At 38.6% G+C, this 27,446-nt stretch overlaps 2 protein-coding genes across 3 annotated transcripts; both read right to left on the bottom strand.

Moving 5' to 3' along the window:
* Positions 1-9: 9 nt before the first annotated feature.
* capslb (calcyphosine-like b) lies at positions 10-6,783 on the bottom strand. Of its 2 annotated transcripts, XM_039614362.1 has the most exons (6): positions 6,576-6,783; positions 3,846-3,984; positions 2,400-2,577; positions 1,896-2,105; positions 1,625-1,741; positions 10-268 (listed from the first exon to the last, which is right to left on the bottom strand). In XM_039614362.1, exons 2-5 carry the CDS (start codon positions 3,980-3,982, stop codon positions 1,640-1,642), a joined length of 627 nt encoding a protein of 208 aa, XP_039470296.1. In that variant the 5' UTR covers positions 3,983-3,984; positions 6,576-6,783; the 3' UTR covers positions 10-268; positions 1,625-1,639. The 2 variants fall into 2 exon arrangements, with proteins under 2 accessions (XP_039470296.1, XP_031596942.1); XM_031741082.2 differs by lacking the exon at positions 1,625-1,741.
* Positions 6,784-9,180: 2,397 nt separating this feature from the next.
* Positions 9,181-24,878, bottom strand: LOC116330905. The gene is made up of 4 exons (XM_039614361.1): positions 24,833-24,878; positions 23,174-23,453; positions 20,793-20,868; positions 9,181-10,709 (listed from the first exon to the last, which is right to left on the bottom strand). Exons 2-4 carry the CDS (start codon positions 23,442-23,444, stop codon positions 9,716-9,718), a joined length of 1,341 nt encoding a protein of 446 aa, XP_039470295.1. The 5' UTR covers positions 23,445-23,453; positions 24,833-24,878; the 3' UTR covers positions 9,181-9,715.
* Between the last annotated feature and the right edge of the window lie 2,568 nt (positions 24,879-27,446).

Consider the following 27,446-nt stretch of genomic DNA (forward strand, 5'->3'; position numbering starts at 1 on the left):
TCAGACCAATCTGTGTAACTGCATTTATTTAGAATATGACTTCTAACTGATAATATGACAGAACTCAGGCTACAGATCTGATCAGACACGTCAGTATGATCATTTAAAACAAATCCCGTTTGTCGGAAATCCATGAGGTGCTTAGATTCTGGAGTTTTAATGTGATTCACAGCTTCCAAGCGTTTTTCATCATTAGTATAAAGTAGACGTCGCTGTCGATGGAGGCGCTGACACCACTGTAATAGTTCATAAACTCATCATGGGTCACCTGCCAAGTACAAGAAACCTGCTTTAATGACAGCTTTAATACATAGAGATCAGACACAACAGTGCATAAAAGTGTTACTATGAAGACAAACAGCAGAGATGAAGAGGAAGGGTCCAACTTTAATCAGTTCATTGGTTAGATCAGAATGAAACAGTGGTTGGTTTCATCTTGTGTGGCTTTAAAGTTTAAAAGGAAAATGTTAAAAAATGAGGCGCCTCACCTGATTGACATCCATCCATCCACTCGTTCATCCAATCATCCATACAATTTAATCTCTTTTTTCTTGTTTAAAATGGGAAAAAAAGTGACAAAGTAGGCCTATTTTGATTTGCTCAAAAAATTATAGAAAAAACAAAAAAAAACCTCAAATCAATATAAGGCAATAATCTCGAGGTGTTCTAATGTGTATAAAAAAATTAAATAAAGCAAAGTATGAGGGTAACATTTCTAACAGTTATGAAATTCCGTAAAAACAGTAAACACATTAAATTACAGTCACATGGCTCTTTAGGCAGAGGTCATGTGAATCTAACTGTAAATCTTTAAAGACAGATTTATGGATAGATTTGAAGTCATTTATGAAAGAGAGGAACTGTTACTTGGGGTATACTTATTTAATAAATAAAGAATAAAAAGATTTTTAATTTTTCTTCACCTTATTTTCCACATTCTCCAACATATGCATGATATTATGGTGTCAGATGTTCATGCTAAAGTTTAAAATATAAAGGTAATGATATGTAAAAGCACTGGGTGCTGAACCAAGGCAGACTTCACAAATCATCCAATCAGAAGAAAGTTGATTTAAAAGTAGGAGGAGCTAAAGCAGCTTGTTTCACACAGAGGTTGAACTGCAGACTGCATTAAGTCCCAGTATAAGATAAAGAAGGATTATTAAGTGTGAATCATGCAGAGCTGCTATGGCAGAGTGCAAGAATAATAATGTGGAACAGGAAATGATGAGAACTGATCACCTCTGAGCGAGTTTCATATCTGCATGGAAACAGCGCGGCCGTGTTTGTTTACACAGCAGTTTGTTTACATCCAGAAAGTGAAAGAGAAAAAGCTGATTGGTTAGATCGAACCACAGTAAGAAGCCAGAGTGAAGCAGCCTGCAGCGCGTGGACTAACACACTAAATGAACGATTTCACTGCTGATTTTGTATGTTGTATGGTTCTTTGAGTCCATCTCATTGGAACACATTGAAAGTAAAACCATACAACATACCCTGCAGAACATTACCAGATTCCCCAGTGAGGAAATTTAATCACAGCTTTTCTACAATGGAAAACATCTCAAAATGGAAATACTCGCCGCCCTCCTACCACCACCCAAACATCACGGAGCTCGATTACCAGAACGGCGCTAACTCAGAGTTTCCAGGCATTTCTCATCATCACAATAAAGTAGACGTCTGTATCGATGGAGGCGCTCACACCAGCGTAATAATTCATAAACTCCTCCTGGGTCACCTTCAGAGAGGAGCATACAGCTTCATCAACGCTGAGGAAAGTTTCACACCTAAAGTCTGTTTCAGTGCAGGAGCTACTGGTCTGTGGGCCACAGTCACTGACCTCCACCCACACAGACACCGCCTGACTGGCATTCCTGTCAGAAGCTCGTTACCTTTCCGTCTTTGTCATACGGAGAGTCAAAGCTTTCCAAGAACGTCCTGAAGACCTGGTCCTCTGTCCACTCCCCGTTCTGGTACTTGGGGTGGTACTTGGCATTGTAAACACCCCGCAGGTCTTCGATGGTGATCACCCCGTCACCCGTTTTATCCAGCTTCCGAAACGCCTGCATGACCACCTCCTTCCGGGCCTTGGACATCGGTGGCTGCATTTAACAGAAGGGGAAGTTAAAGGAGTGAAGCTTCAGTTCAGTCCAGCTTACAGCACATCATTCAGTGGTTTGAAACAGACGATCGCTCACTGTAGATAAAAACAGTCGTGCCATGCAGGAGCCTTCACAACTATTTCTTATTCAGAGCAGCTGTCTGCCTGGAAACACGAGCACTGAAACCAGAGTTGTTAAAAACGTATGGAAGGAGGACTTTGAGGGTATTTTTTAGTTCTGGCTGACTGATGGGAGGCGATCCCATCTCATGCTCTCATCGTTGGTCTGATTTACCCTCAGAGTGATGAGGAACTCGTCGAAGTCTATGGTCCCGCTGCCGTCGCGGTCAAAGTGCTGAAACAGAGCTGTGGCCTCGTCCTTCTCCATCAGCACCCCGTAGTCGTTTAACCCCTTCATGAACTCCTTGAAGTCCAGCGAGCGGTTGTTGTTGTCGTCCATCACTCTGAAGGTCCTGACAAACAAAATCAGCGAATCAGACAGCAGCATTTCAGTTTTATACCATCAAAAAGAAAAACTTTATTTAAAAAAAACTATAACTGTCTCTATGTCACTTAAAGTAAAGAAGTAGTAAACTGTAGTTTTAGTCCTGAGTCCCCTGATATTTGAGCTGCTTTAGAACTGACAAGCAGTTTCACTTCTGTCTTTACTGCTTTCATGTAGCTTTAGAAAACAGAAACATTAAAGTTAAAGTAACTCTGAGTTTCCGTCAGTCAGCGCTGGATGAAGGATTCAGATCTGATGTCTGAAGTATGAATACTGTCATTACTGACTGCAGCTCACCAACTGATCTTATAAACCTTAAAAGGCTCTTTGTGTTTTTAAATTATCATCCTCAGCTCAAACTGAAAGTACTCCAGTACTGCCGTGCTGGGAGTAAATGTGTGTATTACAGGACCTGAGGTTACTGCAGAGTGTACAGCTGAACATCAGCGGAGTAAAAACCACAAGAAGAGCAACAACACGACGAAGACAAACACAACAACATCCTGCAGCCGCGCCGACTCAGCGATGATCTGACAGGAAAACCTCAGCGTAAACATCGATGTGAGTTACTCTCATCTGACCCCGAAACCCGCCGCCACTGCATTAAAGGGACAAATCACAGCCCGGGAGAGGACCTACACTTCACTACATTTACTCCACTGCATTAAAGAATAACTGCGAATGTCTGCCTGAGTCATGAACCGATCTGAGGGAAGGGCCCAGAACAAATACAGACGACTGCAGATGGAAGTGACAAGCTTCGGTTGACTATAGAGGTCCCTATAGTTTCTGATCATGGAGAAAAGAGACCTGTGAAGGACTCTGAAGCAGTCTGAAATTAAAAACACAAATTTAATTTACTTCTAAAGAGAAAAAAAAATGTTTCTTTAATGGTCCAGGGGTTTTACATTAGGGGGGCTAACCCAACAGAAGATTTAGCAGCTTCGCAGCAGGTTATCGTGTTTGTAGAAGCTGATGTTTGTTGTTCAGTTTGAAAAAATGGAAAAAGGAACGAGTGACTGGAGTCGTTTTTCAGCATGATGATGAAGCTCGGGCATCTTTACGTGTTTGTGAACTTTTAATCATTTTGATTCTGTTTCTTAACTCAGATTTTTTACATTGGTAAAAACATCTTTATAAACACAGAATTTCCTTTTTTAAAACGATGCAGGAACAACGGGCCCTGGACTGGAATGTTGGATGTGTGAGCACACGTGTGAAGTGGGCGGAGCTCACCTGCCCAAACCTTTGATCCCAGATGAGCCTCGAGTCAGACACTGCAGCCGGAGTCTCTCTATGGGGTCTGAACACTCGGACAGCTGCCGCTTGGCGTTCATCGCCATCTCTCTGTCGTGTCTCGATGTGCCCGCCATCCCTGACATCACACGGACCAATCAGGTTTCACTCTGACAGTTGATCTACGCCTTAACTCACCTACAGTGCACTGTGTGTGGCTGTCTGACCTCAGCCAGATAAAATATAAAATGTTATATTTAAAAAAAACTTTTAAACATCACCTCCTGGAGGTGTGACAGACGTCTCCTAAATCATGTTTAGACAAAGTGTCATCCTTTGAACCGCCATGACCAGCCAATCAGGACGCTCCAGAAAACCACATTCATGGTTGTTTTTCTATCCCTGTGATCATCTTCACTGTTTACTGTGTGCAGGACCAGACTTTAGATTGAGGACACCACCACACCTGACCCCCTATTAGCCCTGTCTACAGGCTCAGGTGTGTTTGGACATGAGGGCTGTGGTCAGATAGTCTGTTTTGATAACTGTTTCTTCATTTCTTTCGTATTTCTATGAAGATCATGTCACGGATCTGAGTATTGAACACTGAGATCGGTATTGTGGGACTCTTTCTTATTAATTCTTATTGATTATTATCCATCCTGTGTTTTGGTTTTAGTTGTGAGCTTGGCCATTTAGAGCTTTTAGTGTATTACATGTAAGTTTTTCTGTATTTTACTTTTCCCTGTGTTTTTCTCTGAGCTGTCTGGATTTAGTTATTTTGTGTCTTGGACTTTGCATAAATTCTGCTTTGGACTTGATCAACCTAATATCAGTGCTTCATTGTCCATTATGAATTTCTCACATGCTGACAGCATATGAACCAGTGTGGCACATGAGGTCCTCAGAGTCTGCTGGTAATTTGCAGATAAGTGCAGGATGAAACTCTGTGAGGACACAACTTTCATCTTCCACTCTCTGAGCTGTTGGATCAGTTTGAACTGAGAACCTGCGAGCAGCAGGACGGGTCAAAAACTCTTCAGTCTGGATTTTTACTGAGTCTGTGTTATAAGCATTATTTCCTTTATTTTATTTACTGTGATTTATCTTTACTGTAGAAGAGTGACATGGTTATAATGACATTAACTATGATATTTAAAAAAACATAAATATCAATATTATCAATAATGCACATATTAAATATTTAAATAATGCAAACAATTTTGTAATCTTTCTTTTTACACGTTCACTGACTCTATGAACTTACTTATATTGCTATTTTACCAAAACATCAAAGAAATGAAAATAAACGGTGAAAGCCCTCTGTATTTATTGTTTTGGCTTTTAAATGAAGTTCCGTTCAGCCTTACTTTCATGTATTAACTGATTAGATTTCATGTAAATACATTTAAATCTAATTTAAATTTTAATGCTGCTATATTCAGCATTTGTCTTGTTTTATTTATTTTTGTTGCCTTTGATTTTATTGATGCAATCCTTTTGTTCTTATATGTTAATGTTATATTCAAGTTACTTGTACTTTTTTTATTATTTCTTTTGTTTTTTCATATTACGCTTTGTCTTGCTGTCAGTCGTCTGAAGGCTATTTTAAATTCACTCACCTGGATGAGAGGTGTTAAAAGAAGAGAGGCTCACTGAGTTTGTATATAAACTGATCCAGATATTTATTAAAAAACTGATCCACAGATCACACATCTTCTTACACTGTAATGTTGCTGTCAATTTCTTGATATTTATTTATAATCACATCTGTCAACCCTGAATGTTTATTACTTGGTGACTTGTATATATTGTGCTATTTCTCATATCTTAACATATTGTATTGATAAATAGTCTAGTTTGTTTTTGTTAATGCTACTGTACTGGAGCAACTGTAACCTGCATAATTTCCCTAGGTATTAATAAAATATTCTGATTCTGAAAGACAAACAGATCCACCTGCTGGAGGCTGGAAGCACCTGCAGGCTGAACATTAAAAATTAAAGAAGGAAAAGTTTTCATTTCATTCCAGGAAAGAAGTTAAAAAGGAGAGCAGGTCCACCAGTGTGTGTACAGCTGACAATATCAGCAGCAGTTTGTAATGAAGCAAAATATATATTTATTTACGAAATGATTGATAAAATTAAAAACCGTATTATTTCAGATTTGAAGTACATTATATCACAGTACCACACAGAGTATTTCTATTTTATTCTACAAATAAAGTTTGTACAGTGAAATATTTCAGATTTCCTTCATTTTTCTGACAGCTGCTGCTACTTTCAGCAGAATAACCACATGCGTTAAACAAACGCAGACAGCAGGATCGTTTTCCTGCTCTGTGGTCACACTAAATCATTTGAATGTTAAATGAAGCTTCAGCCTCCTTCACCTTACTGCTTTGCCTCCACTAGATGACCTCATGATATTATATATGTGTGTGTGTGTGTGTGTGTGTGTGGAGTGTATGGTGGCATTGTGTGCATTTATTGTGTCGTCTACGTGCAAACTGTGTGGACCTGTGAAAACAGTAGCTGCTCTTCATACAGACATACAAATCAACAACAGCCGAGGATCCAGCTGTTAGTGTGAGGCTCTCACTGTTGTGTCTGCTCCGTGCTTTTATTTTGAAACCTCCACACTTCCTGCTGATTCTTGTTCATCCTCAAAGGTTCTGACTTCTAAAAGCGAGAAAATGAAAGCGTAATGGATGATCTGAAGGTGTGTTACCTGTCCTGGTGTGTGTCCGCTGTCTGTAGCTCAGTGAGGCTGAAGAAGTAAGCAGGAGGCCCGAGAGGATGAGGATCAGTGTCAGCACAGAGAGGAGTCCGATTGAGGAGTTTTAACACTTCAACCTTCAGATTCTCGCTTTCTCCCAGTCTGCCCCTCCCCAAACGATACTCCGTTACCATGGAGACTTGCTGCCCCATTCTGCGTTGTGATTGGTCCCCCCCATGCTAAGTGGGAGGAGTTCCGGTTTTTCTCAGTGAGTAACCGGAGGTGTATGTTTAATTCAACAGAGACCAAATTTATGACGTTAATATCCGCTAAACTGAAGAGACTGTGATAGTATTTTTTTAATTAGGTATTTTCCTTTTTCCACAGTCAAACATATTAATAAAAAACATGTGATGTGGAAATATATATTAGAATGTATATTTTAAAATATATAGTACTGTGAAAAAAGTTTTACGCAGGTGTGAAAAAATGCTGTAAACAAAGAATGCGTTCAGAAATTTAAATGATTGTTTATTGGCCCCAAATTAATTCTGCAGCAGAGCAAATACCCCAAACATACAGCCAAAGTCATTAAGTCTTTGCTGTTTTGAAGGCAAAGGGTGGTCATACCAAAAATTGATTTGATTTAGTTTTCTCTTTCATTCATTCACTGAATTAAGTTATGTTTGCTTATTGATAATAATAATAATAATAATAATAATAATAATAATGATAATAATAATAATAATAGTAATAATAATAATAATAATAATGGATTGCATTTATATTGCGCTTTTCTAGACACCCAAAGTGCTTTACAATTCCACTATTCATTCACTCTCACATTCACACACTGGTGGAGGCAAACCACAGTTGTAGCCACAGCTGCCCTGGGGCAGACTGACAGAAGCGAGGCTGCCATATCGCGCCATCGGCCCCTCTGGCCAACACCAGAGGTAAGAATGATAAATGTCACTTTCATTGTAAACAATGATTATTACTGTTTAAGCTGCTTATGTTCTTTATTGTGATATAATTGTGATCAAACAATTTGTTACTGCAAACAGCAAGTTACTGTAACTGTGGTATCTTGGTAAAGCTACAAGGAATACCATTTATTATTAATACAGTTGGAATCGAAGTTAATGAGCTAATGTTAAGAACACAAGATGGAATAGAAATTAATTGTTCTGCACTGTTTGTGTAGATTGTTTTTTTGAACTGCTAGAAAGGATTCTGGATGACCACCGATGGCGAGCCCAGTCCAAATGAGATCCTTAATGATCTTGAAATGGTGTGGCCAGCCATGCAATCGGATTATGGGGATTTGCCTGAAGAACTGATTCAAGCCCAACCTTGGATTTAGGATAAGCCCGATGCACTATTAGTCCTACCCGGGTAGTAGGTAATAGGATCTGCACACTGACATTTCCTCTACAGTACACCTGTTTGGGTTTTGACAAACTTTGAAGGACAATTCAAAACTTCAGGACAGGAACACTTTAATCTGCTTTATTCATTCAAGAGAGCTCTGATACAATTCAGTATATGTCTTTTCATTTCAGTGTCTTATTTTATTTTATTTCGTTCTGTTTTACATCTATTCACCCTTAAACAGCAATGCCTACTGGCTGAAGAAGCTGACTGCACTCCACGAGCGTCTGGCAGCACAAATGAACCAGCTGCTAGTTAACGAGAGACACCCGGAATGGCTAACCGAAGGTCGGACGGTCCTGATCCCCAAGGACCCAAAGGGACCGGTCCCATCCAACTACCGACCAATAACCTGCCTCAGTACTACATGGAAGCTCCTGTCAGGCATCATATCGGCTAAGATGAACAGACACATGGGTCAATACATGAGCGGGGCACAGAAAGGGATTGGCAAGAATACCAGAGGCGCAAAACACCAGCTACTGGTAGACAGAACAGTCAGCCGAGACTGCAAGACCAGACTGACCAACTTGTGCACTGCCTGGAATGAAAAAAAAATCCCTCCACACAAAATAACAATGATAAGAACAAATACAAAAGATAGAGATCAGACATGTTTAATCTGATTTACTTAAGACTACGGGGTTTACATTTTTTTTTATATAAATAAGATTTGATAAACTTTACAAATGGTACTCATTTGTATTGCTCTGGTATAGAAGTTTAAAAAAATGGATTTGGCATGTCTGTGGGCCCGAAAGGTAGAGTCAAACCCAGGACCATTGCATGAATCAACCAACTTTGTTCATTAACTTACATGCTCCCAAATATTTAATTGAGCTAGTCACTGCATGTACAATTCTCAAATGATTTCTTTAAAATTAGAGTCAGCCTATATGAACTCACAGTGGTTAGGTCAAATAACTAAATAAATTATAGTACATTAATTAAAATTTAACTATTAGTTATTATTTAATTACATTTGACGTGGTATTAAATACTTTTAGCCTCTAACTTTTATAAAGAGAAATTTACTTGAGCCTGAAGAGATTGAAATCAGCTTGGCAGTTGTTCTCACACACTGTTGTACTGATCATTAAACAGCAGGGGGCATCCTTACTACATTTAAAGCAAAGAAACTGTTTCATTATCATGTTTGTACCGCAGAGCTGCTTTGGTTCCATCATCCACTCTGCTTCTCATCTCCTCCAGTTTCTGGACCTTCTCTGTGTCTCCTCTCTCCTTCATCTTCTCAATTAGGAAGTCCAAGTGGACAACAGTGGATGCTGAATCAGCTTTCAGAGCGATCTGCTCCAGTCTGACAACATGTTGGTAGGACTCATCCAGTAACTGTGACTTCTCTGCTGTCAGTTGTTTCATCTCATTTTCAACATTTTCCAAAAGGCTTAACTTTTTCTCACTTTCTGATTTATTCTTCTCGTACTTTTCTTTCATTTCTTCGTTGGTCTTCTGAACTTTCCTTGTCTTGGTCACATATCTCCAATTTCCTTTCACATGATCTGAGGCAGGACACTTCTCACGACAAACAGTGCAGCGGCCGTGTTTAATAATCTGACAGTATTTAGGATACCAGGCCTTTGTGCATGCAGGATAGTGACAGGTCTCCTCACAGACTGTACAGCAGACAGCTCCTACATAAAAAATCAACCACATTCCTCCATCAATCGGTTCTTTGTCTTTGTAGACCTCATCAACTTCTACAGTGAAGTTTTTATTCTTCTTAATTTTTTTTCATTTTTTTTCAGAGCTTCTTGAATCTGTCTGATTTCTGTTTCTTTCAGTTCAGTCAATTTGATTTTCTCTTGCAGGTTTTGGATGCAGGCTGTCAGTCTAATGCGTTCATTCAAAACATGCACAGTTTTCTCCAGTCTTTGAGGTTTGGACTCTTTCAAAAAGGCAGTGAACTTCAGCATTCCTCTTTCTGATATTTCATTGACCACTTTCAGGTCTCCTACCTCTGTTTGGTTTTCATACTGGCAGTTATTAAACAGAAAGTGAACAACCTGATTCTCCTCATTTTTGGCACATTTTGTCTTTCCAGTTTCAAGAGCTTCAAGAGCATTTCTAGGTCTTTTTCCATCTGAGTGTGTGATGAGAGCTACAATGTTTTTCTCCAGGTCTTTTCCAAACAGAGACATTGCTGAATTTAAAACATACATCAGTCGGTCACTCAGTCGATTATCTGTTGCCTTCATTACCAGACCCACTGCATGAACTTCATGGACTCCATCCTCTGATTGAAACATCTCCAGTGACCTTTGACTAATGATGCCATCATGTTCGATCGTTTTGGTGTTTCCATATCCAGGAGTATCGATGATGGTCAGAGAGTAGGGAAGAGTTTTATCTTCAAAACCAAAGATCTCGTACACGATCACATCTAATGTCTGACTTTCTGCTTGCTGTTTTTTCTCCTCCTTTACGATCTGAAACCAGACTTCATCCTCCCACCTCACTCCTATGCTGTAGTTGAACAGAGCGTTGATCAGAGTAGATTTTCCAGCTCCTGTTTCTCCCACAAGTAAGATGGTTTTATTTGTCTTGTTTAGATTTTTTTCACCGACAGTCATTCTGGTCAGAGTTCCAAACTTCTCTTTCTTTGGTTTCAGCTGGTAGACAGCAGGAGGTCCTGAATGGATCAGATCACTGTTGGACGTGATGTCTTTGTATTTGGATGAGGGGTTTGTATTTCTGGTTAAAAGAAAAAAAAAAAAGAAGTTGAAAACATTCGAATACGTATGTGTTTTGTTTGTTGTTGCTTTTTATTTAATCAATTCTTTTAATGATAATACTAATACTAATACTACTAATACTACTACTACTAATAATACATATTATTTAAAACGCCCAAATAAAACAGGCATAAAAACCTGAAATACAATACAATAATAAGAGTAGCAGATAGAAAGTTTAAGATCATGGATAAGTTATATGGAGTAGGCAGGTGGAGTAACAGGTGGGTTTTGAGGTTGGACTTAAAAAGAGGGAATGAAGTGATGTTTCTGAGGTCAGGGGGTAGGGAATTCTAACGTCGAGGGGCCGAGTGACTAAAGTCACGAGGTATGGTGGGGAGAGAGAATGAATATATTCATTCTCTCTCCCCACCATACCTCGTGACTTTAGACTTTAGTTTAAAATACTCCTCCATATGTTTAGGGCTATAGCCCTAAACATATGGAGGAGTATTTTAAAATTAATGCGAGATGTGACCGGGAGCCAGTGAAGCTGCTTCAGAATAGGGTTGATGTGGTGGGTAGAGGGAGTCCTAGTGATAATACAGGCGGCTGAGTTCTGGACATGTTGAAGCTTATTGATGGATTTTTGTGTAAGGCCAAATAAGAGTGATTCGTTTAAGTAGATTCGTGCATCCATGCCCAAAACACTTCACCCAGGCAGCATCCTTGTGAGATGCTCAGACCACCTCAACTAGCTCTTTTTGACGTGGAGGAGTAGCCCCTAATCTCTGAACTCCTCACACTACCACTACTCTCTCTACATTTTGCTGGAAATGCGGACCAAGCTTCTAGAACAGTTGTACATGCATCGTGGCTTATAGCAACGAGCCAAGCAACCTCCACTCCAGAGCTACTCACCAAGGATAATCCGAGGGACATGGCTTTAGTTCCTTGCAGCTGCCTTGGCAAATGAGGTATAGAACATTTTCTTTTCTGAACAGATTTGTCCTTTATTGGCTTCCCTTCATTGGCTCCCTGTTAAATCTAGAATTCAAAATCCTGCTCCTCACATACAAGGTCTTAAATAATCAGGCCCCATCTTATCTTAATGACCTTATCAGGGCTCGTAAAATCGCTAGCCTGACGTCCCGGGGCTAGCGATTTTTCCAGTCGGGCTACCAAAATCTAACTCAGCCCTGCCCGTCGGGCTATCATAGGAATAGAGCATCAGAACAAATGCAAGAAATGCATTATTGCTCAGTCTGCAGTATCTTTCCCAGAACAAACACCAATTGCAAAAAACACACTAAAGATAAACCAAGTACAACAAGAACTCCTGAAAAATCTGTTTAGAACAGCGTACTATGTTGCAAAAAGTGAACTACCATTGGCAAAATTTAGCAGTCTTTGCAAACTTCAAAAAGCAAATGGCCTCGATCTTGGTTCCACTTATCTCTTACCCGTGACTTCAGTGGAAATTTCAGATTCAGGATCTGACACAGACTGATTCATGTTCTACACAGTTCTTACAAATTCATAGAAATTTCTGTTCAATTTGAACCAAGTACTTGAGTTGATGGTTTTAATTTTTATACAATTTGTGTTTTAACAATTTTTTGATTGATGTTTTGTTTCCTTTACAATATTATACTTTAATGTATAATATACTTAAATGTATAATATTGTAAAGGAAACAAAACATCAATCAAAAAATTGTTCTCTTTTTTTATTCAGGCTACTTAAATTTATTTTGGGCTACCAAAAACTGAAGAGTGCCTGCCCGAAGGGCTAGCAGGGATTTTGAAATTTTGCGAGCCCTGACTTATAGTACCATATTACCCTATTCGAACACTTTGCTCTCAGACTGTATGCTTACTGAATGTTCCTGGAATATTTAAAAGTAGAATGGGAGGCAGAGCCTGCCAGGTGTTGCATACTTCTGTGTACTTGCGGTCTCGTGGACTTGTGATACGTCGTCAGTCGAAGACCACATACTGTTCCAATTCAAAGTACGCATCAAGCCGAGAACGGGAAAAATTCCCGGATGTGGTTTTGCTCCTCCCGTTTTATCGAGCATTCATCGGTGGTGGCTTGTGTGGACTTGGTACAGCCAAATATCCCAGAATGCATTTTGTCCAAAACTCAAATGCGGCAATGGCGGAGGAGCGGCTAAATACTAAATATTACTCTTTCAGGCAAGAATGTAGCTGTGTAAACTTCAAATATCTGCTTGATTTATCAAGACATCACATATTTGCAAAAGTGTTCCAACGTTTGTGGAGACGTCCATTACTCTCCAGCTCGATAACAGACTGGGAGGTCAAGGCTCACTGGAGCTGATGAGAACAGTGGACTCCCGTCACATCGTTTTCAAACACCCCGCGGTGTTTCGCTACTCAGGTTAAACATGATATATAAGTCACTTAGATAACTTCTAAATGTTAATGTTTGGTTTATTTCAGTGTGTTATTTGTTCCTGAGTAAATCAGTTTGGCTGAGATTAGCTGACTCTGGATTTAACCTAAAATTAAAAATATTTAAATTCAGGAGGAAACATTTTCACCAGGACCCAAAACAGCATGTTATTAGGTGGAGATTCTGAAGGCTGCTCCAAAAATGATCAGATTATATTTTAAATATTTGTTCAGTTCTCGTCCAAACCCCAGCAGCCGTCTATTGTAATTTTTGAGTGTCCACTAAAACAAAGATAAAGGCATTCTAACATCTCACCTGTTTGTTTTTATTCAGGCATACATGTATACTATTTTTATTAATAGAGAGCTTAAGCTTGTCTTTCTGTCATGTAGTGATTGTGCTTAACTGTATGAGGCTTATTAGACATTATAAAACAGATGATATGTAAGTGATATGAAGCAAATTTTGCCAAAGTACTTAAGATACTTTTTAAAATTATCTTTTTTTCTTAAAAAATCTACAACATCATGTGTAATTTTTTTCATATCATATGTAATTTCCATTGCAAATATGAATATTAACAGTTAAATTAAAAGGGGAGGGCAGTAAAAACTCCGGAGCTGTGATGTCATCAAGTACACTGGCGTTCCAATTGTACATAAATCGCGCCACGTTCTCGCGTTATCAGCAAGTCCGGACTCCCATGCGAACTTACAAAGTCCGGACTTGCCGAGAATGCGAGTACAGACACTGTCTTTACTCTTTTGCTAGTTTAGCTTAGCTTGTAGCTGACTCGCAGGCATCACGGCCTCTTTATCTGTCCCCCCTACAATTTGCTGCACATTGTGTCAGATGTTTGGTTACTCGGCCTCCTTTAGCTTGTAATCATACTTGTAACAAATGTAGCCTATTTGCTGCTCTGGAGGCCAGGATCACTGAATTGGAGACTCGGCTTTGGACTCTTGAAAAATTCATGGCTAGCCAGGCGCCTGTAGCCAGTGCAGCTGAATAAAGTGTAGGCCCCGATAGCTGTCTCCTGGCAGACTGTCCTGAGCACCTGGGGAAACAGAATGGCTGGGTGACGGTGAGGAGGAAACATAGTCTTAAACAGAAGCCCCAGGTACACCGCCAACTTGTTCATGTGTTGAAGAGTTTCAGTATTTGAAGAGTTTCAGTCAGGTTTCAGAGCTCATCACAGCACAGAAACAGCTTTAGTGAAGGTTACAAATGATCTTCTTATGGCCTCTGACAGTGGACTCATCTCTGTGCTTGTCCTGCTAGACCTCAGTGCAGCGTTCAATACTGTTGACCATAATATCCTATTAGAGCGATTAGAACATGCTGTAGGTATTACAGGTACTGCACTGCAGTGGTTTGTATCATATCTATCTAATAGACTCCAGTTTGTTCATGTAAATGGAGAGTCCTTTTCACATGCTGAGGTTAATTATGGAGTTCCACAGCGTTCAGTGCTTGGACCAGTTCTGCTTACATTATACATGCTTCCCTTGGGCAGTATCATTAGAAAACATAGCATAAATTTTCACTGCTATGCAGATGACACGCAGCTCTATCTGTCCATGTAGCCAGGTAACACACACCAATTAGTTAAACTGCAGGAAAGTTTTAAAGACATAAAGACCTGGATGGCCGCTAACTTTCTGCTTCTTAATTCAGATAAAACTGAGGTTATTGTACTCGGCCCTGAAAATCTTAGAAATATGGTATCTAACCAGATTCTTACTCTGGATGGCATTACCTTGGCCTCCAGTAACACTGTGAGGAACCTTGGAGTTATTTTTGACCAGGACATGTCCTTCGATGCACATATTAAACAAATATGTAAGACTGCTTTCTTCCATTTGCGCAACATCTCTAAAATTAGAAATATCCTGTCTCAGAGTGACGCTGAAAAACTAGTTCATGCATTTATTACTTCCAGGCTGGAGTACTGTAATTCATTATTATCAGGATGTCCTAAAAACTCGCTGAAAAGCCTTCAGTTAATCCAAAATGCTGCAGTAAGAGTCCTGACAGGGACTAGAAAGAGAGAGCAGATTTCTCCTGTTTTGGCTTCCCTTCATTGGCTTCCTGTTAAATCCAGAATTGAATTTAAAATCCTGCTCCTCACATACAAGGTCTTAAATAATCAGGCCCCATCTTATCTTAATGACCTTGTAGTACCATATCACCCTATTAGAGCACTTCGCTCTCGCTCTGCAGGCCTACTTGTTGTTCCTAGAGTATTTAAAAGTAGAATGGGAGGCAGAGCCTTCAGTTTTCAGGCCCCTCTTCTGTGGAACCAGCTTCCAGTTTGGATTCGGGAGACAGACACTATCTCTACTTTCAAGGTTAGGCTTAAAACTTTCTTTTTTGCTAATGCGTATCCTCTCCACACAGACAAGCATAAACACACTCGACTATCACTAAATCAAATTTAACGCATACACAAACGCGATTTGTAATGACGCTAGTTCAGTTTACAATAGGGCTCATTCGCTCGGGCACAAAGTGGCGGTATCCTCGTACACTGGGGAGTAAACTGCCATTAAACGAAACAGAAGAAGAAGCACATGCGCGGTAGGGATCGGGGAGTCCTGATCCGTAACTATCTTTTTTTTTTTGTCTACATTATATTGAAATGTTTCATTACTGCAAACATTTTAAGAGATACTTATTATTGTTAACATCTTAACAGATACTCTGACCGGTAACTATCGTAAAATGCTTCGAGCGGAAGTAGTGGCCTTTCGCACATGTGTGGTACCGATCGTGTTCCGGTACAGATCGGGTAGCGCGACAAGCTACAATATGTGTAGGCTCCTGGGGGATTCCCATGATGCATTGAATATTTCTTCTTCACTGACTATGTGTTCATAGACCTCTCTGCATTGATCATACTTGTTTTTATTCTCTCACTCTCATATTTTGGCCTGTCTTCCTGAGTAAATGCTAAAATTTTAAATGCTGTCTTTTTCTCCCATAGTTTGCCTTTTCTCGCTTCTATTTCCCATCACCCCCAACCTGGTTTTCATGGAGCTTTCTTTTGGTTAAAGGGAGTTTTTCCCTTCTACTATTGCCAAGTGCTTGCTCATTTGAGGTTGCCTGATTGCTCTGTCTCTCTACTATGAGTGTTTACCATATAAAGCGCTTTGAGGCAACTGTTATGCAATTGTTGCTATATAAATTGAATTGAAATTCCTCCATAAAAGGAAACAAATCCATCTGTCTGCTTGTCCAATTCGGGGCCATAGGCTGAGAGGCAGGGTACACGTTGGTGAGATCACCAGTCTCCCACAAACTAACAGAAAGACAGGCAACCAGTCACTCACATTCACAATTTTGGGCATTCTCCAGTTTACCTAACCCTACCATATGTCTTTGGACTGTGGGAGGAAGCCAGAGACCATGGAGAGAACTCATGAACAAAGTGAACATCTGACTCATGAGCATTAACAAAGCATTAACAGAATCTGGGTACGTAGTGTTCCCCAGTAAGCAGTTATTATTATTATATTTTTATATCTCACAAATTATTGTGTGTCATGATATTTATGCTTTTGAAGAGTGCTAGTTTTAACATATTCCTTGTTGTTTTCATGTAAATGTTTGTATTATATGGGAATTAGACATGTTCTTAGGTGCTTTTAGCTTCTTCTCACACCCTCATCAGTGCAGAACTCATGGCAATAGTTAAAAAGGTTTACACATGTCCAGCCATCCTCAAGAATAAAGTAAATTCTCAATGCTAATCATATGATTATCCTGCAGAGTGATCCTGAAAAAGTAAGATGCAGCCATAACACAAAATAACTGATCATCGTCATATAGTCATGTAATCATCATATAAAGATTCTTTGTATCTAATAATACTTGGTAGTAATTTTCTGTTACAATACATTGAATCTTTTCACATTGTAAAGTTACTTAATTAAGAAAATACTCAGAATTTTTCTTCTCCTACTTTTCTGTTTAATGTTGGTAATTTGTTGATAGAAAGAACTATGATTGTCTGTTTATGGCAGTAGTCAGAAATATGTTGGCCAAGTTCCCTGCTTCTGTAACTGCTTTTCCATGTGCTGTTTGTATCTCAGAGCTGCTCTGGTTCCTTCATCCTGTCTACTTTTTATCTCCTCCAGTTTCTGGACCTTCTCTGTGTCTTGTTCCTCCTTCATCTTCTTAATCAGGAAGTCCAAGTGGACAATAGTGGATAAAGAATTGTCTTTCAGAGCGATCTGCTCCAATCTGACAACATGTTGGTAGGACTCATCCAGTAACTGTGACTTCTCTGCTGTCAGCTGTTTCATTTCCCTTTCGAGATTTCCCAAAAGACTCAACATGTTCTCACTTTCTGATTTATTCTTCTCGTACTTCTCCTTCACATCTTCCATTTTCTTCTGAACTTTCCTTGTCTTGGTCACATATCTCCACTTTCCTTTCACATGATCTGAGGCAGGACACTTCTCACGACAAACAGTGCAGCGGCCATGTTTAATAATCTGACAGTATTTAGGATACCAGGCCTTTGTGCATCCAGGATAGTGACAGGTCTCCTCACAGACTGTACAGCAGACAGCTCCTACATAAAAAATCAACCCCCACATCCCTCCATCAATCGGTTCTTTGTCTTTGTAGACCTCATCAACTTCTACAGTGAAGTTTTCATTCTTCTTCATCTTTTCTTCAGCTTTTTTCAGAGCTTTTTGTATCTGTTTGATTTCTGTCTGTTTCAGTTCAGTCAGGTTGATTTTCTCTTGCAGGTTTTGGATGCAGGCTGTCAGTCTGATTCTTTCATTGAGAACATCCACACTCATTTCCATTTGTCGAGGTTCTACTTTTTCAACAAAGGCTGTAAACTGACTTATTTCTGTTATTTCCGTTGCCTTTATTCGCTCTTCATGCTGGCAGTTATTAAAAATGAAGTAAACAGGCTGTTTCTTCGTATCTTTGGCACATTGAATTTTTGCTTCTTTAATAGCCTGAAGAGCATTTGTAGGTGTTCTTCCGTCTGAGTGTGTGATGAGAGCTACAATGTTTTTCTCCAGGTCTTTTCCAAACAGAGACATCATTGCATCACAGACATACCCCAATCGATCATTCAGTCGGTTATCGCTTGCCTTCATCACCAGACCCACTGCATGAACTTCATGAACTACATTATCTGATTGAAACAACTCCAATATGTGTTTTGTGGTCAAGTCATCATGTTGGGCCCCTCTGGTACTTCCATACCCAGGAGTATCGATGATGGTCAGAGAGTAGGGCAGAGTTTCATCTTCAAAACCAAAGATCTCGTACACGATCACATCTAATGTCTGACTTTGTGTCTGACTTCTCTTCTTCTCCTTTACAATCTGAAACCAGACGTCATCCTCCCACTTCACTCCTATGGTGTAGTTAAACAGAGCGTTGATCAGAGTAGATTTTCCAGCTCCTGTTTCTCCCACAAGTAAGATGGTTTTATTTGGCTTGTTTGGATTTTTTTCACCGACAGTCATTCTGGTCAGAGTTCCAAACTTCTCTTTCTTTGGTTTCAGCTGGTAGACAGCAGGAGATCTTAACTGGATCACCATACATTTAGAAATGATGTCCTTGTATTTGGATGAACTGTTACGGATCCTGTAGAAAAAGTTGAGATTTGCTGAAAATACCCCAAACTGTAAACATTATTTTGTTGATATGTTGATACCATGACTGTTGTTGTAGACCATGTTATTAACATTGGTTTGGACATGTGCAAAGAAGTTACAGTGGGCAAAGGGTGAATATGAAGGCATAAAGAAAACACAAAGACCAAAGAGAATATTAATGGATGTAATGAAGGAGGACTTGCAGAGGATAGCTGTGCCAGAGCAGGGTGTTATAGACAGGGTGAGACGGAGACAGATGACCCACTGTGAAGATCCCTAAAGGGAGCAGCTAAGAGAAGAATTAACCAGAATAATTTATAGACATATTTTAGACTGTGGATAGAGGTTGAATATCCTCGAGAACATATAGAGGACACATAATCTTCACAGAAAAGAATACAACTGGGATTTGATCCAAAAACTCTCTTGCTTTAAGGTGATAGTGCCAACCACTCCAACACCATGCCACCCTTTCAGCAAAAGAATGATTAGACACAACCAATCACTCATTTGTTCACGAACTTCAGAGAAAAGACTTTTTGACCATATTATTTGTTTGCTGAAATTCTTTTAGTGATTTTATTTTCAAATGTCACCTTTTTTTCGATCTGTTACTTCACATTTGGTTGTAATTGTTTCAGTGTACATTTCACCCATTGCACCAAGTAATATTAACTACTGATGTGACTGTCAGTTGTGACTTTAAAACTTAACACCATGGGTGCTTGTGCCTTTAGCTCTGGAACACTACTCTGAACTACACCTTCGTCAGCTCAACTCTTTGACGCAGTTTAAATCTCATCTTCAAACCCATTTGTTTTAATTTGCATATCAGATGCCAATAAAAAACATTATCACTGATTATATTATTGATTATATTATATTAGATTATATGTTGGATTAACTTTGGCTAGTCATGTCAGCCTCAGCTGAAGTCATTGTTCTCATAAGAAATATTGAAGTTAGGTGTAAATTTAGGCTAACTACAGTTGTAATCATGATATCATCTGTGTTCACATGTCCTTGACAGGATTTCAGCAGAGAAGTCATCAAAGAAGTTTATGACTATGTCATACCCTTTGTCATCCAAGGCAGTGGAGCAGACCTGGCAACTAGCAAGTATAAACTAGACAAGAAGGGTTGTCTTTAAAAAATTTTGTTGCCCACTTTGTGTGGTTAGAACTTTTGGTTAGAATTTTTGCACAATATTCAAACTGCTGACCTCTGGATATTTTATTACAGATATATATGTATATATATATATATATATATATATATATATATATATATATATATATATATATATACATACATATATATATATATATACACATGAAAACACATATATACACACACACACACACACACACATATATATATATATATATCTACATGTACAAATTTGGTATACATATTTAGTAATGTGCATACATTCTTGTAAATATATTTATTCTTATAATTATATTTGGCTTGAATCTTATGTTTCTTGTATTTTGCACACCACTGTTGCTTGTGAAGCTTGCACACAAGAATTTCAGTCATATGTGCTGTACCAGTGTACCAGCACATGTGCGCATATTTTGTTACTGCACTGGTTACAAACTGGAGTTGCAGGTCTGGATGATACAATATGTTGTGAGCTGTTGGTCAATCAGACTGTATGTGTTGAAGCTACTGTAATCAGTGCTTAAAATTATATAAATGCCTTGTTTAAAAGAATTTATGAGTCATACAGGTTTTATTTAAGACAGTAAGTATAACAAGGGAAAAGAAAAGAAGGAAATACAAAACATACACAGAATAACGTTGTATTGGTAAATGAAACATTATTTATCACTCACTGTCTCTCATTACTATCATTCACGGCAAATAAATCAATAAGTGATTATTTTGGGTTTCACTATAAATAAGCCAAAATACTGTAGAGGCCATAACTTTGATTGAAATAAATATTAATAAACTGAGCTTCTCTTTGAGCTGCTTCATCTTGCAGAAGAAGTGATTAAGAGGCATTTAAATGCAGCCATTTTATTGTTTTGTTTTTTTCAACTTACGCTTTATTCTGTTTGACCTGGGATGTCCTCAGCATGGCAGAGTCTTGCCTCTTGTCAAGCTGAGTCGAATCTCTTTCTGAAACAAAGCATTTAAATTATATTTAAGAACAAAAAAACCTTGGAAATCATTTTCATACTCAACTAAAACATTTCTTCTAAATTCTTTTAATTTTCAGACAGGTCTCTGGTGTGATTCCAGAGTAGATTCTGACTGCAGTCTGGAAACAGAAAATAACACTTTGTGGAGTGTTTGAATAACTGTCAATAGTGTATAAAACTGACTGTAGTCAGTTTTAGAAGGGTCCTGGCAAAACATGGAGATGCTCTGGCAGCAGAATTCTGCCAGGAATTTCGGGAAGAGAATTGGATCATCACTGGGCTGAGTTTGACTCGTGTCATTCATCAGTCCCCAGAAAGATGGAAGTTCAGAATGATTTTTGGACCTAAGGGGGTTCAATAGATCTTTGAGATCCCTGCGTTCTCGAGAGCTGAGTCCCATGCCAGCCAGTTTATTGAGCTGTGCCCCTTCTGCCTCCCCCAGAATGGTGAAACAAAGGCCGCTGGGACATTTTGAACCTGGGTACACAGTAGAACAGATGAGCTGTTTGACTGTAATAGAGCTAATTACAAGGAGATACAGGTTACTAAGACAAGGCTTTCTCATTGGGGCCATGGTTCTGTAGATATTTATAAATAGTTGTGTTAATGGGACAGTATGTCTTCTAAAGTCACTGTACAATGGAAGAGTAGACAGATAGAAAGGTTGGATACATTATAACCAAGTTTCTTTGATTGGAGAAATGACTCTTCTGGTCCATTCCTCTTACAAACACATTCCAATCAAAATTACCGTAAAAAACACACACACACACACACACACACATAGTACTGTGGTCCCCCATTTATTGCAGGAGTTATGTTCTAAAAATAATCTGCGATAGGGGAAATCTGTGAAGTAGTCAGCTTTATTTTTTACAATTATTATAGATGTTTTAAGGCTGTAAAACCCCTTAGTAAACACTTTTCTCAGACAGGCATGAACATTTTCACACTTTTCTCTCTTGTTTAAACACTCTCAAAGTTCAAACCTTCATAGAAAAATAAGTCCAGTATTATAGAATGAAACCAAAGATCAAACCCTGTTTTCAGGTCCAGAACATTTGTTTGAGAAATAAAAATATATAAGTTTTCCTATAAATAATAATGATGGATTTAAGAACTAGTGAATTATTATTATTATTATTATTGTTATGATGAATTATTATAATTATATAATACTTATTATTACTATTAATGGCGCTCTACAGCCATGTACCATATTTTTCGGACTATAAGGGCACTTAAAATCCTTTAATTTTCGCAAAAAACGGCAGTGCGACTTCTGTATGAATCGTGGTTGTGCTTACAGAAGTCAAAAATCTGTCAAAAAATGTTTTAGTACGACTTTGGTAAGCGACGCAGCCACACCGCTTGATGGATTGTCGGAGCATTATGGCTACCGTAGTCAGGAGCCTCGCGGAGTAATACGTACTGTGCTTCAACATAATATTATCGTATTGTGTGTGTATAAGGACCCCAAGATGGAACCTGTTAAGAGACATGCTTACGAAGCGGATTTCAATCTCAAGGCGATCAGTCACGCAGTAGAACATGGGAATAGAGCAGCTGTGAGAGAATTCAACGTTAATGAATCAATGGTACGGAAGAGGAGGAAGCAAGAAGAATGAGTAAAGTTTGACTTATCTAACTGTTTTGTTTTGGTTAATGTGCCTTATAATCCAAAAAATACAGTAACTTCTACCTTACTTTAGCATGTCCAGTCCAAATTTTTGCGCAATGGTTAGCATCTTCCTCTGCCTTTTGGGTGCTACCGCAGGAGCCTTTGATGGTGCAACACGTTTCATTGACATTGTTGTGTTTGTTGTGGAGAAAAATTACAAACATACAGCACAGCACTTCAGAGTCACACTGCTAGCGATTGAAGATTTATGTAAATTTGACAAGTTGAACACATTCTGTAGTGTACAGGAGACACGGCATGGAGGAGATTGATTGACAATTGTCTACAGCCAATCAGGAGGCAGAACACAATGAGATGTAACATACCCATAATTAGTGCCTGGTCACCACTGGTGCTGTTTCTTAAATTCACTTCATGTCAGTTGTACTTTGGGTCCCCTTACATGCAGTGAACCTGGACTCTTGTGTAACCAACTTTTGGAGCTGTTCAAGCTTTTATGGATTTCATCTCATTTTGATCTTTCTACAATATTTTTAAGGCTTAGAAGCAAACAAATCTTGCACGAAGCTTGTTCTAATCATTTTTTTAAACGGTACCTTTTTGAACACACACAAAGTACAGATGGCCACACTGTGCTTACCTTGCACTGCTGTGCAGAGGTTTGTCAGTTTCTCCACCAAATCTTTTCTTCTGATCTTCTTTAAGATTTCCTTTGCCACCTCGACAGACTGCTGGCTGTAGGTCTGTACTATCATATCGACTGTTTGCATCCTGTTTGCATCCTCTAGATTGCTCTTTGGGATATTTGGAAGGCCTTCTAAGCAGCCCGAATGCAAGAACCACCTAAAACTCTCAAATTCTTTTTGTTCTAACTCATTAAGAGTCTTTAAAAGCCGCTCTTTATAAGCCATCCCCCCATCCTGTTTAAACAAAATGGAAAAATTCAAGTCAAATGACAACCAAATAGACAATCAGAAAGATTCTTCAGTTTACTTTATACTTCTCATTAAATAAAAAAAAAAACTTTTTGATTTCAATTTATTTTTCTTTAATAGAAAAAAGGTTGTTGTTTTTATGCTACATACTTATGTTCATCTGAAAAACATGTTTTCTGAGGTCCTTATGCAGTTTTGGAAAAAACTAAATGCATCTCACGATTTTGCTTGTAGGAGCATCCTTGGCTGTTATAACTTTTGATCATTTTGGCTATGACTTTTTCAGTCTCTCACCTTTAGTGGGGAGTTTTTCCCCACTAAAGTTTCTTCACTCCATTCGTTTATGCACAGTTCTCTTAAGGTCCCGCCACAGCACTTCATTCAGGTTGAGAATGTTGACTGGGGCATTGCAACACCTGGGACTTTGCTCCAGACCAGACAAATGCCAAAACCTCTGCTTTTATAGTGGTGCTAACCAGGCTGATATTCAGTGAATCTAAGCCATTTGATTTGCAATGCCTGTTACCTTCCTATTCCTATAGATACAGAGGATGTACTTACGTTTTCCACATGAATGCATTCAGTCGTGTGCATTTTTTTCTTTTTTGCCTATATGTATGGAGATATTATACTTTATATCTAACTTGTCAAGCATTAATTGGTGTCCTTGGTTTAGAGGTAAGGTAAGGGTTGGAGTAGTGCTCTCCAGCCTTGGTCTTGTTGTTCTCTTTGTAAAAGAATTCCCTGAAATATTATTTTAAAAAGAAAGCTCAAAATAGAAGTTTATTTTATGAAGAACAAAGTGCATGCACATGCTGTTTTGTTAGTGCAACCAGTAATATTTTGAGATCACTGCAGAGTCTCTGAATGTATTTTATAATGCATATAACACCATGGTAGCATGTATAATATTTAGATATGATCTGCTGCTACAATGCTGGCACTAAAGGTCAAATAAATGTATAAATATGTAAGATCTCCTCCCTGTAGTGCGAGTGTGAGCAAATTTATTAGACCACCCGTCGTAAAAGCAAGAAAATACAAATATTTTAGAAACATGCCAAAATCTTTTTAACACAAACATTATGTTGTTTTGTTAGACAATTGACAAACTGAATTAATGTTTTTATACCCAAAATTAAGCCGGCACACTGAGAAATTAGAAATCAATCAAGTAAGCAAATAAATAACTCTAAATTGGCATCTTGCATAAAAATAATAATAATACTAATTGAGTTCAATTTTATTTCAAAATATCAGATGGTCACTCAATGAAGGCCATTGTTGAATTAAACTCTAATAATTAGAATAGATAATATGTAATTTAACCAATAATTTTCCCCTTTGATAGAACCTTTACTTACCAGTGAGCTTTATTGTCTGGAACACCAGCTGGATACCTGTTTGCCAAGTCAAAATGAAACCAAGTATGCTGACCTCTCTTTAAAATGTAATTTTGTTATACTAGACATGTCTCCTGTTTCTGTAAGCTGTGACGACTTCCTCATATGGTTTGTGTTCTGTGAAAAATGCCAGCATTGTCACAACAGACCACAGCCACCACTGAAAACTCAAGATAAACTTGCACATCTTTTCAATTCATAAATAGTTCTTATAATTTCTGATTGTTCTTTTAAAATTATTTTAGATGTTACCAAAGATAGGGGCCTTCTAAGACAAACAAAAAATACTGTTTCTCATTATATTGAAAGTTAAAAAAATTTAAAACTCATAATGGTCAGTCGGTATAATAACTGGTGTTTCTTATAGAATGATTTCTTTTTAAAGAATATCGCCTTTTTTGTGTCAATCTTTCAGTTTTGAGTTCAGTTTCATTTTATTTTAATTTTTTTTTAAAGTTTAATAATGACACTAAATCTAAGAAGTAAGAAGCTCTTTCATGAAACTCTTTTAAGGCAAAGAACTTTACCTTTTCATTAAAGATGGACATAGCTTGTAGTAGTCAATGCTGATGTACCTTTCTATAGTTCAGAAAGGAGCAACTCATCTGCAGGCAACAGTCTCAGCAGACACACCCTTAACACCTGCTCCTCGTTCTCAGACTCTTCTGTTGAGACACACACATTCAAGGTTCAAGGTTCTTTATTTGCCATTTGTGCATAAAACCAGCAGTCAAGGCACATTGGAATTCTTATCCAGAGCTCTCATAGTCATAGGAAGCATGTCAGGAAAATAAACAAAAATAAATAAGACAAGACAATACGAATGTAAATTATAAATTATACTGTGTTTACAAGAGGGTGACAATATCTACACAACCATACCATAGTTTATTTATATAGCACCAAAAGTGCTGTACTGTAGAAATATAAAAAAAATACAATAAAAACATATAAAAATACAATACGAATAATACAAGAATAGTATAGAATAATACAATAAATAAACAACAATAAATAAATAAAAAATATAAACATGAAACATAAAAATATACTAAATATAATAAATAACAATAAAATAACAGTTTCACTTACCCACTGAGTCAAAGGCCAGCAAATAAAAATGAGTTTTTAGTCTGGATTTAAAAACCACCACTGATGTAGATTGCCTAATAGGCAGAGGAAGATCATTCCAAAGCTTCAGGGCCACAATAGAGAACGCTCAGTCTCCTCTAAGTTTCAAACGGGATTTAGGAACTGAGAGCAACAGCTGCTCCGCTGACCGGAGTGAGCAAGGGGGGACATAGGGCTTCAGCTGATCAGACAAATATACAGGTGCCAGACCGTTTAAAGATTTAAAAACCAGTAAAAGGATTTTAATATAGATCCTAAATTCAATTGGAAGCCAGTGTTGGGAGGCCCAAACCGGAGTAATATGCTCAAATTTTCTTTTACCAGTTATAAACCATGCCGCAGCATTCTGCACCAGTTCCAGGCGTGACAGAGTGCCTTGCCAACCCCTACTAAAAGGGAGTTGCAGTAATCCAAGCACGAGGTTATAAAAGCATGGATGACAGTTTCCAACGACTGGGACTGAATGAAATTGCTTCCGTTTTATGTTCATTAAAATTTTAAAAAATTTAGAGTCATCCATGACTTAACATCACTGAGACAATCAAGCAGGAGTCCAACTGAGGAGCTATCAGAGTGACTGAAAGGTAGATAAAGCTGGCAATCGTCAGCATATGAATGAAATGAAACAAAAGATCGCACCTAGTGGAAGGAGATACAATGAAAACAGTAGTGGCTCAAGAATAGATCCCTGTGGTACACCCCATGGCAGAGGGGCCGCAGAGGATGAAGCTGAACCCAACTTAACACAGAAGCTCCTGTTAGAGAGATATGATTTTACTCTGCTCTGGAGGAAAGCAGAGTCTCTGATCTGATGTGACCTGCAGTCCCAGGAATCTGTGGCTTTTGACCCCCTTTTCCTCTGTCCCTTTGATAATAAGAGGCTGCAGAGGGGGAGGATTTTCCCTATAGTCCAGTAACATTTCTTTCTCTGCTGAGGATGAGGTCATTCTACTCTCCGTAGACAAGTGTGCCCTGTGTGTGTGTCACCTGGAAGGCAGTTTCCATGGGGTCACTGGAGGCTTTTGAGAGTGTGTCTGTGTTCAGCCAGTCAAACCTGGCCTAGAAGGCTGTCTGGAAGGGTGGCATCTCAGGTGTCTGTGGTAGTTGTGGTTCCCTCTGTAGTTTGTTAGAGATTTAATTCCCTGCCACATGCTGAGCGTGTTGTGGTTGAGGTAGTAGCCTTTAATTGTTTGTAAATGGGCCCTTTTGCTGCTCTGATGGACTTCTGCAGCTCCTATACTCCACTTGCTCTCCTGACTTGAAGGCATCCCGCCTTTCCCTTTATGTGCCCAATAAACCTTTGACAACCAATATAGTCACTCACAGTCTCTGTGTATTTGTGGATGCCATCTGTGGCTTCTTTGAACATGCTCCAGTTTGTGGCCTCTAAGCAGCCCTGCAGACTAACATTCACACCATCAGACTTTGTCTTGAGCCTTTTGTT

The sequence above is a fragment of the Oreochromis aureus genome, linkage group 7 (genome assembly GCF_013358895.1).
Source record: "Oreochromis aureus strain Israel breed Guangdong linkage group 7, ZZ_aureus, whole genome shotgun sequence".
Lineage (NCBI taxonomy): Eukaryota > Metazoa > Chordata > Actinopteri > Cichliformes > Cichlidae > Oreochromis > Oreochromis aureus.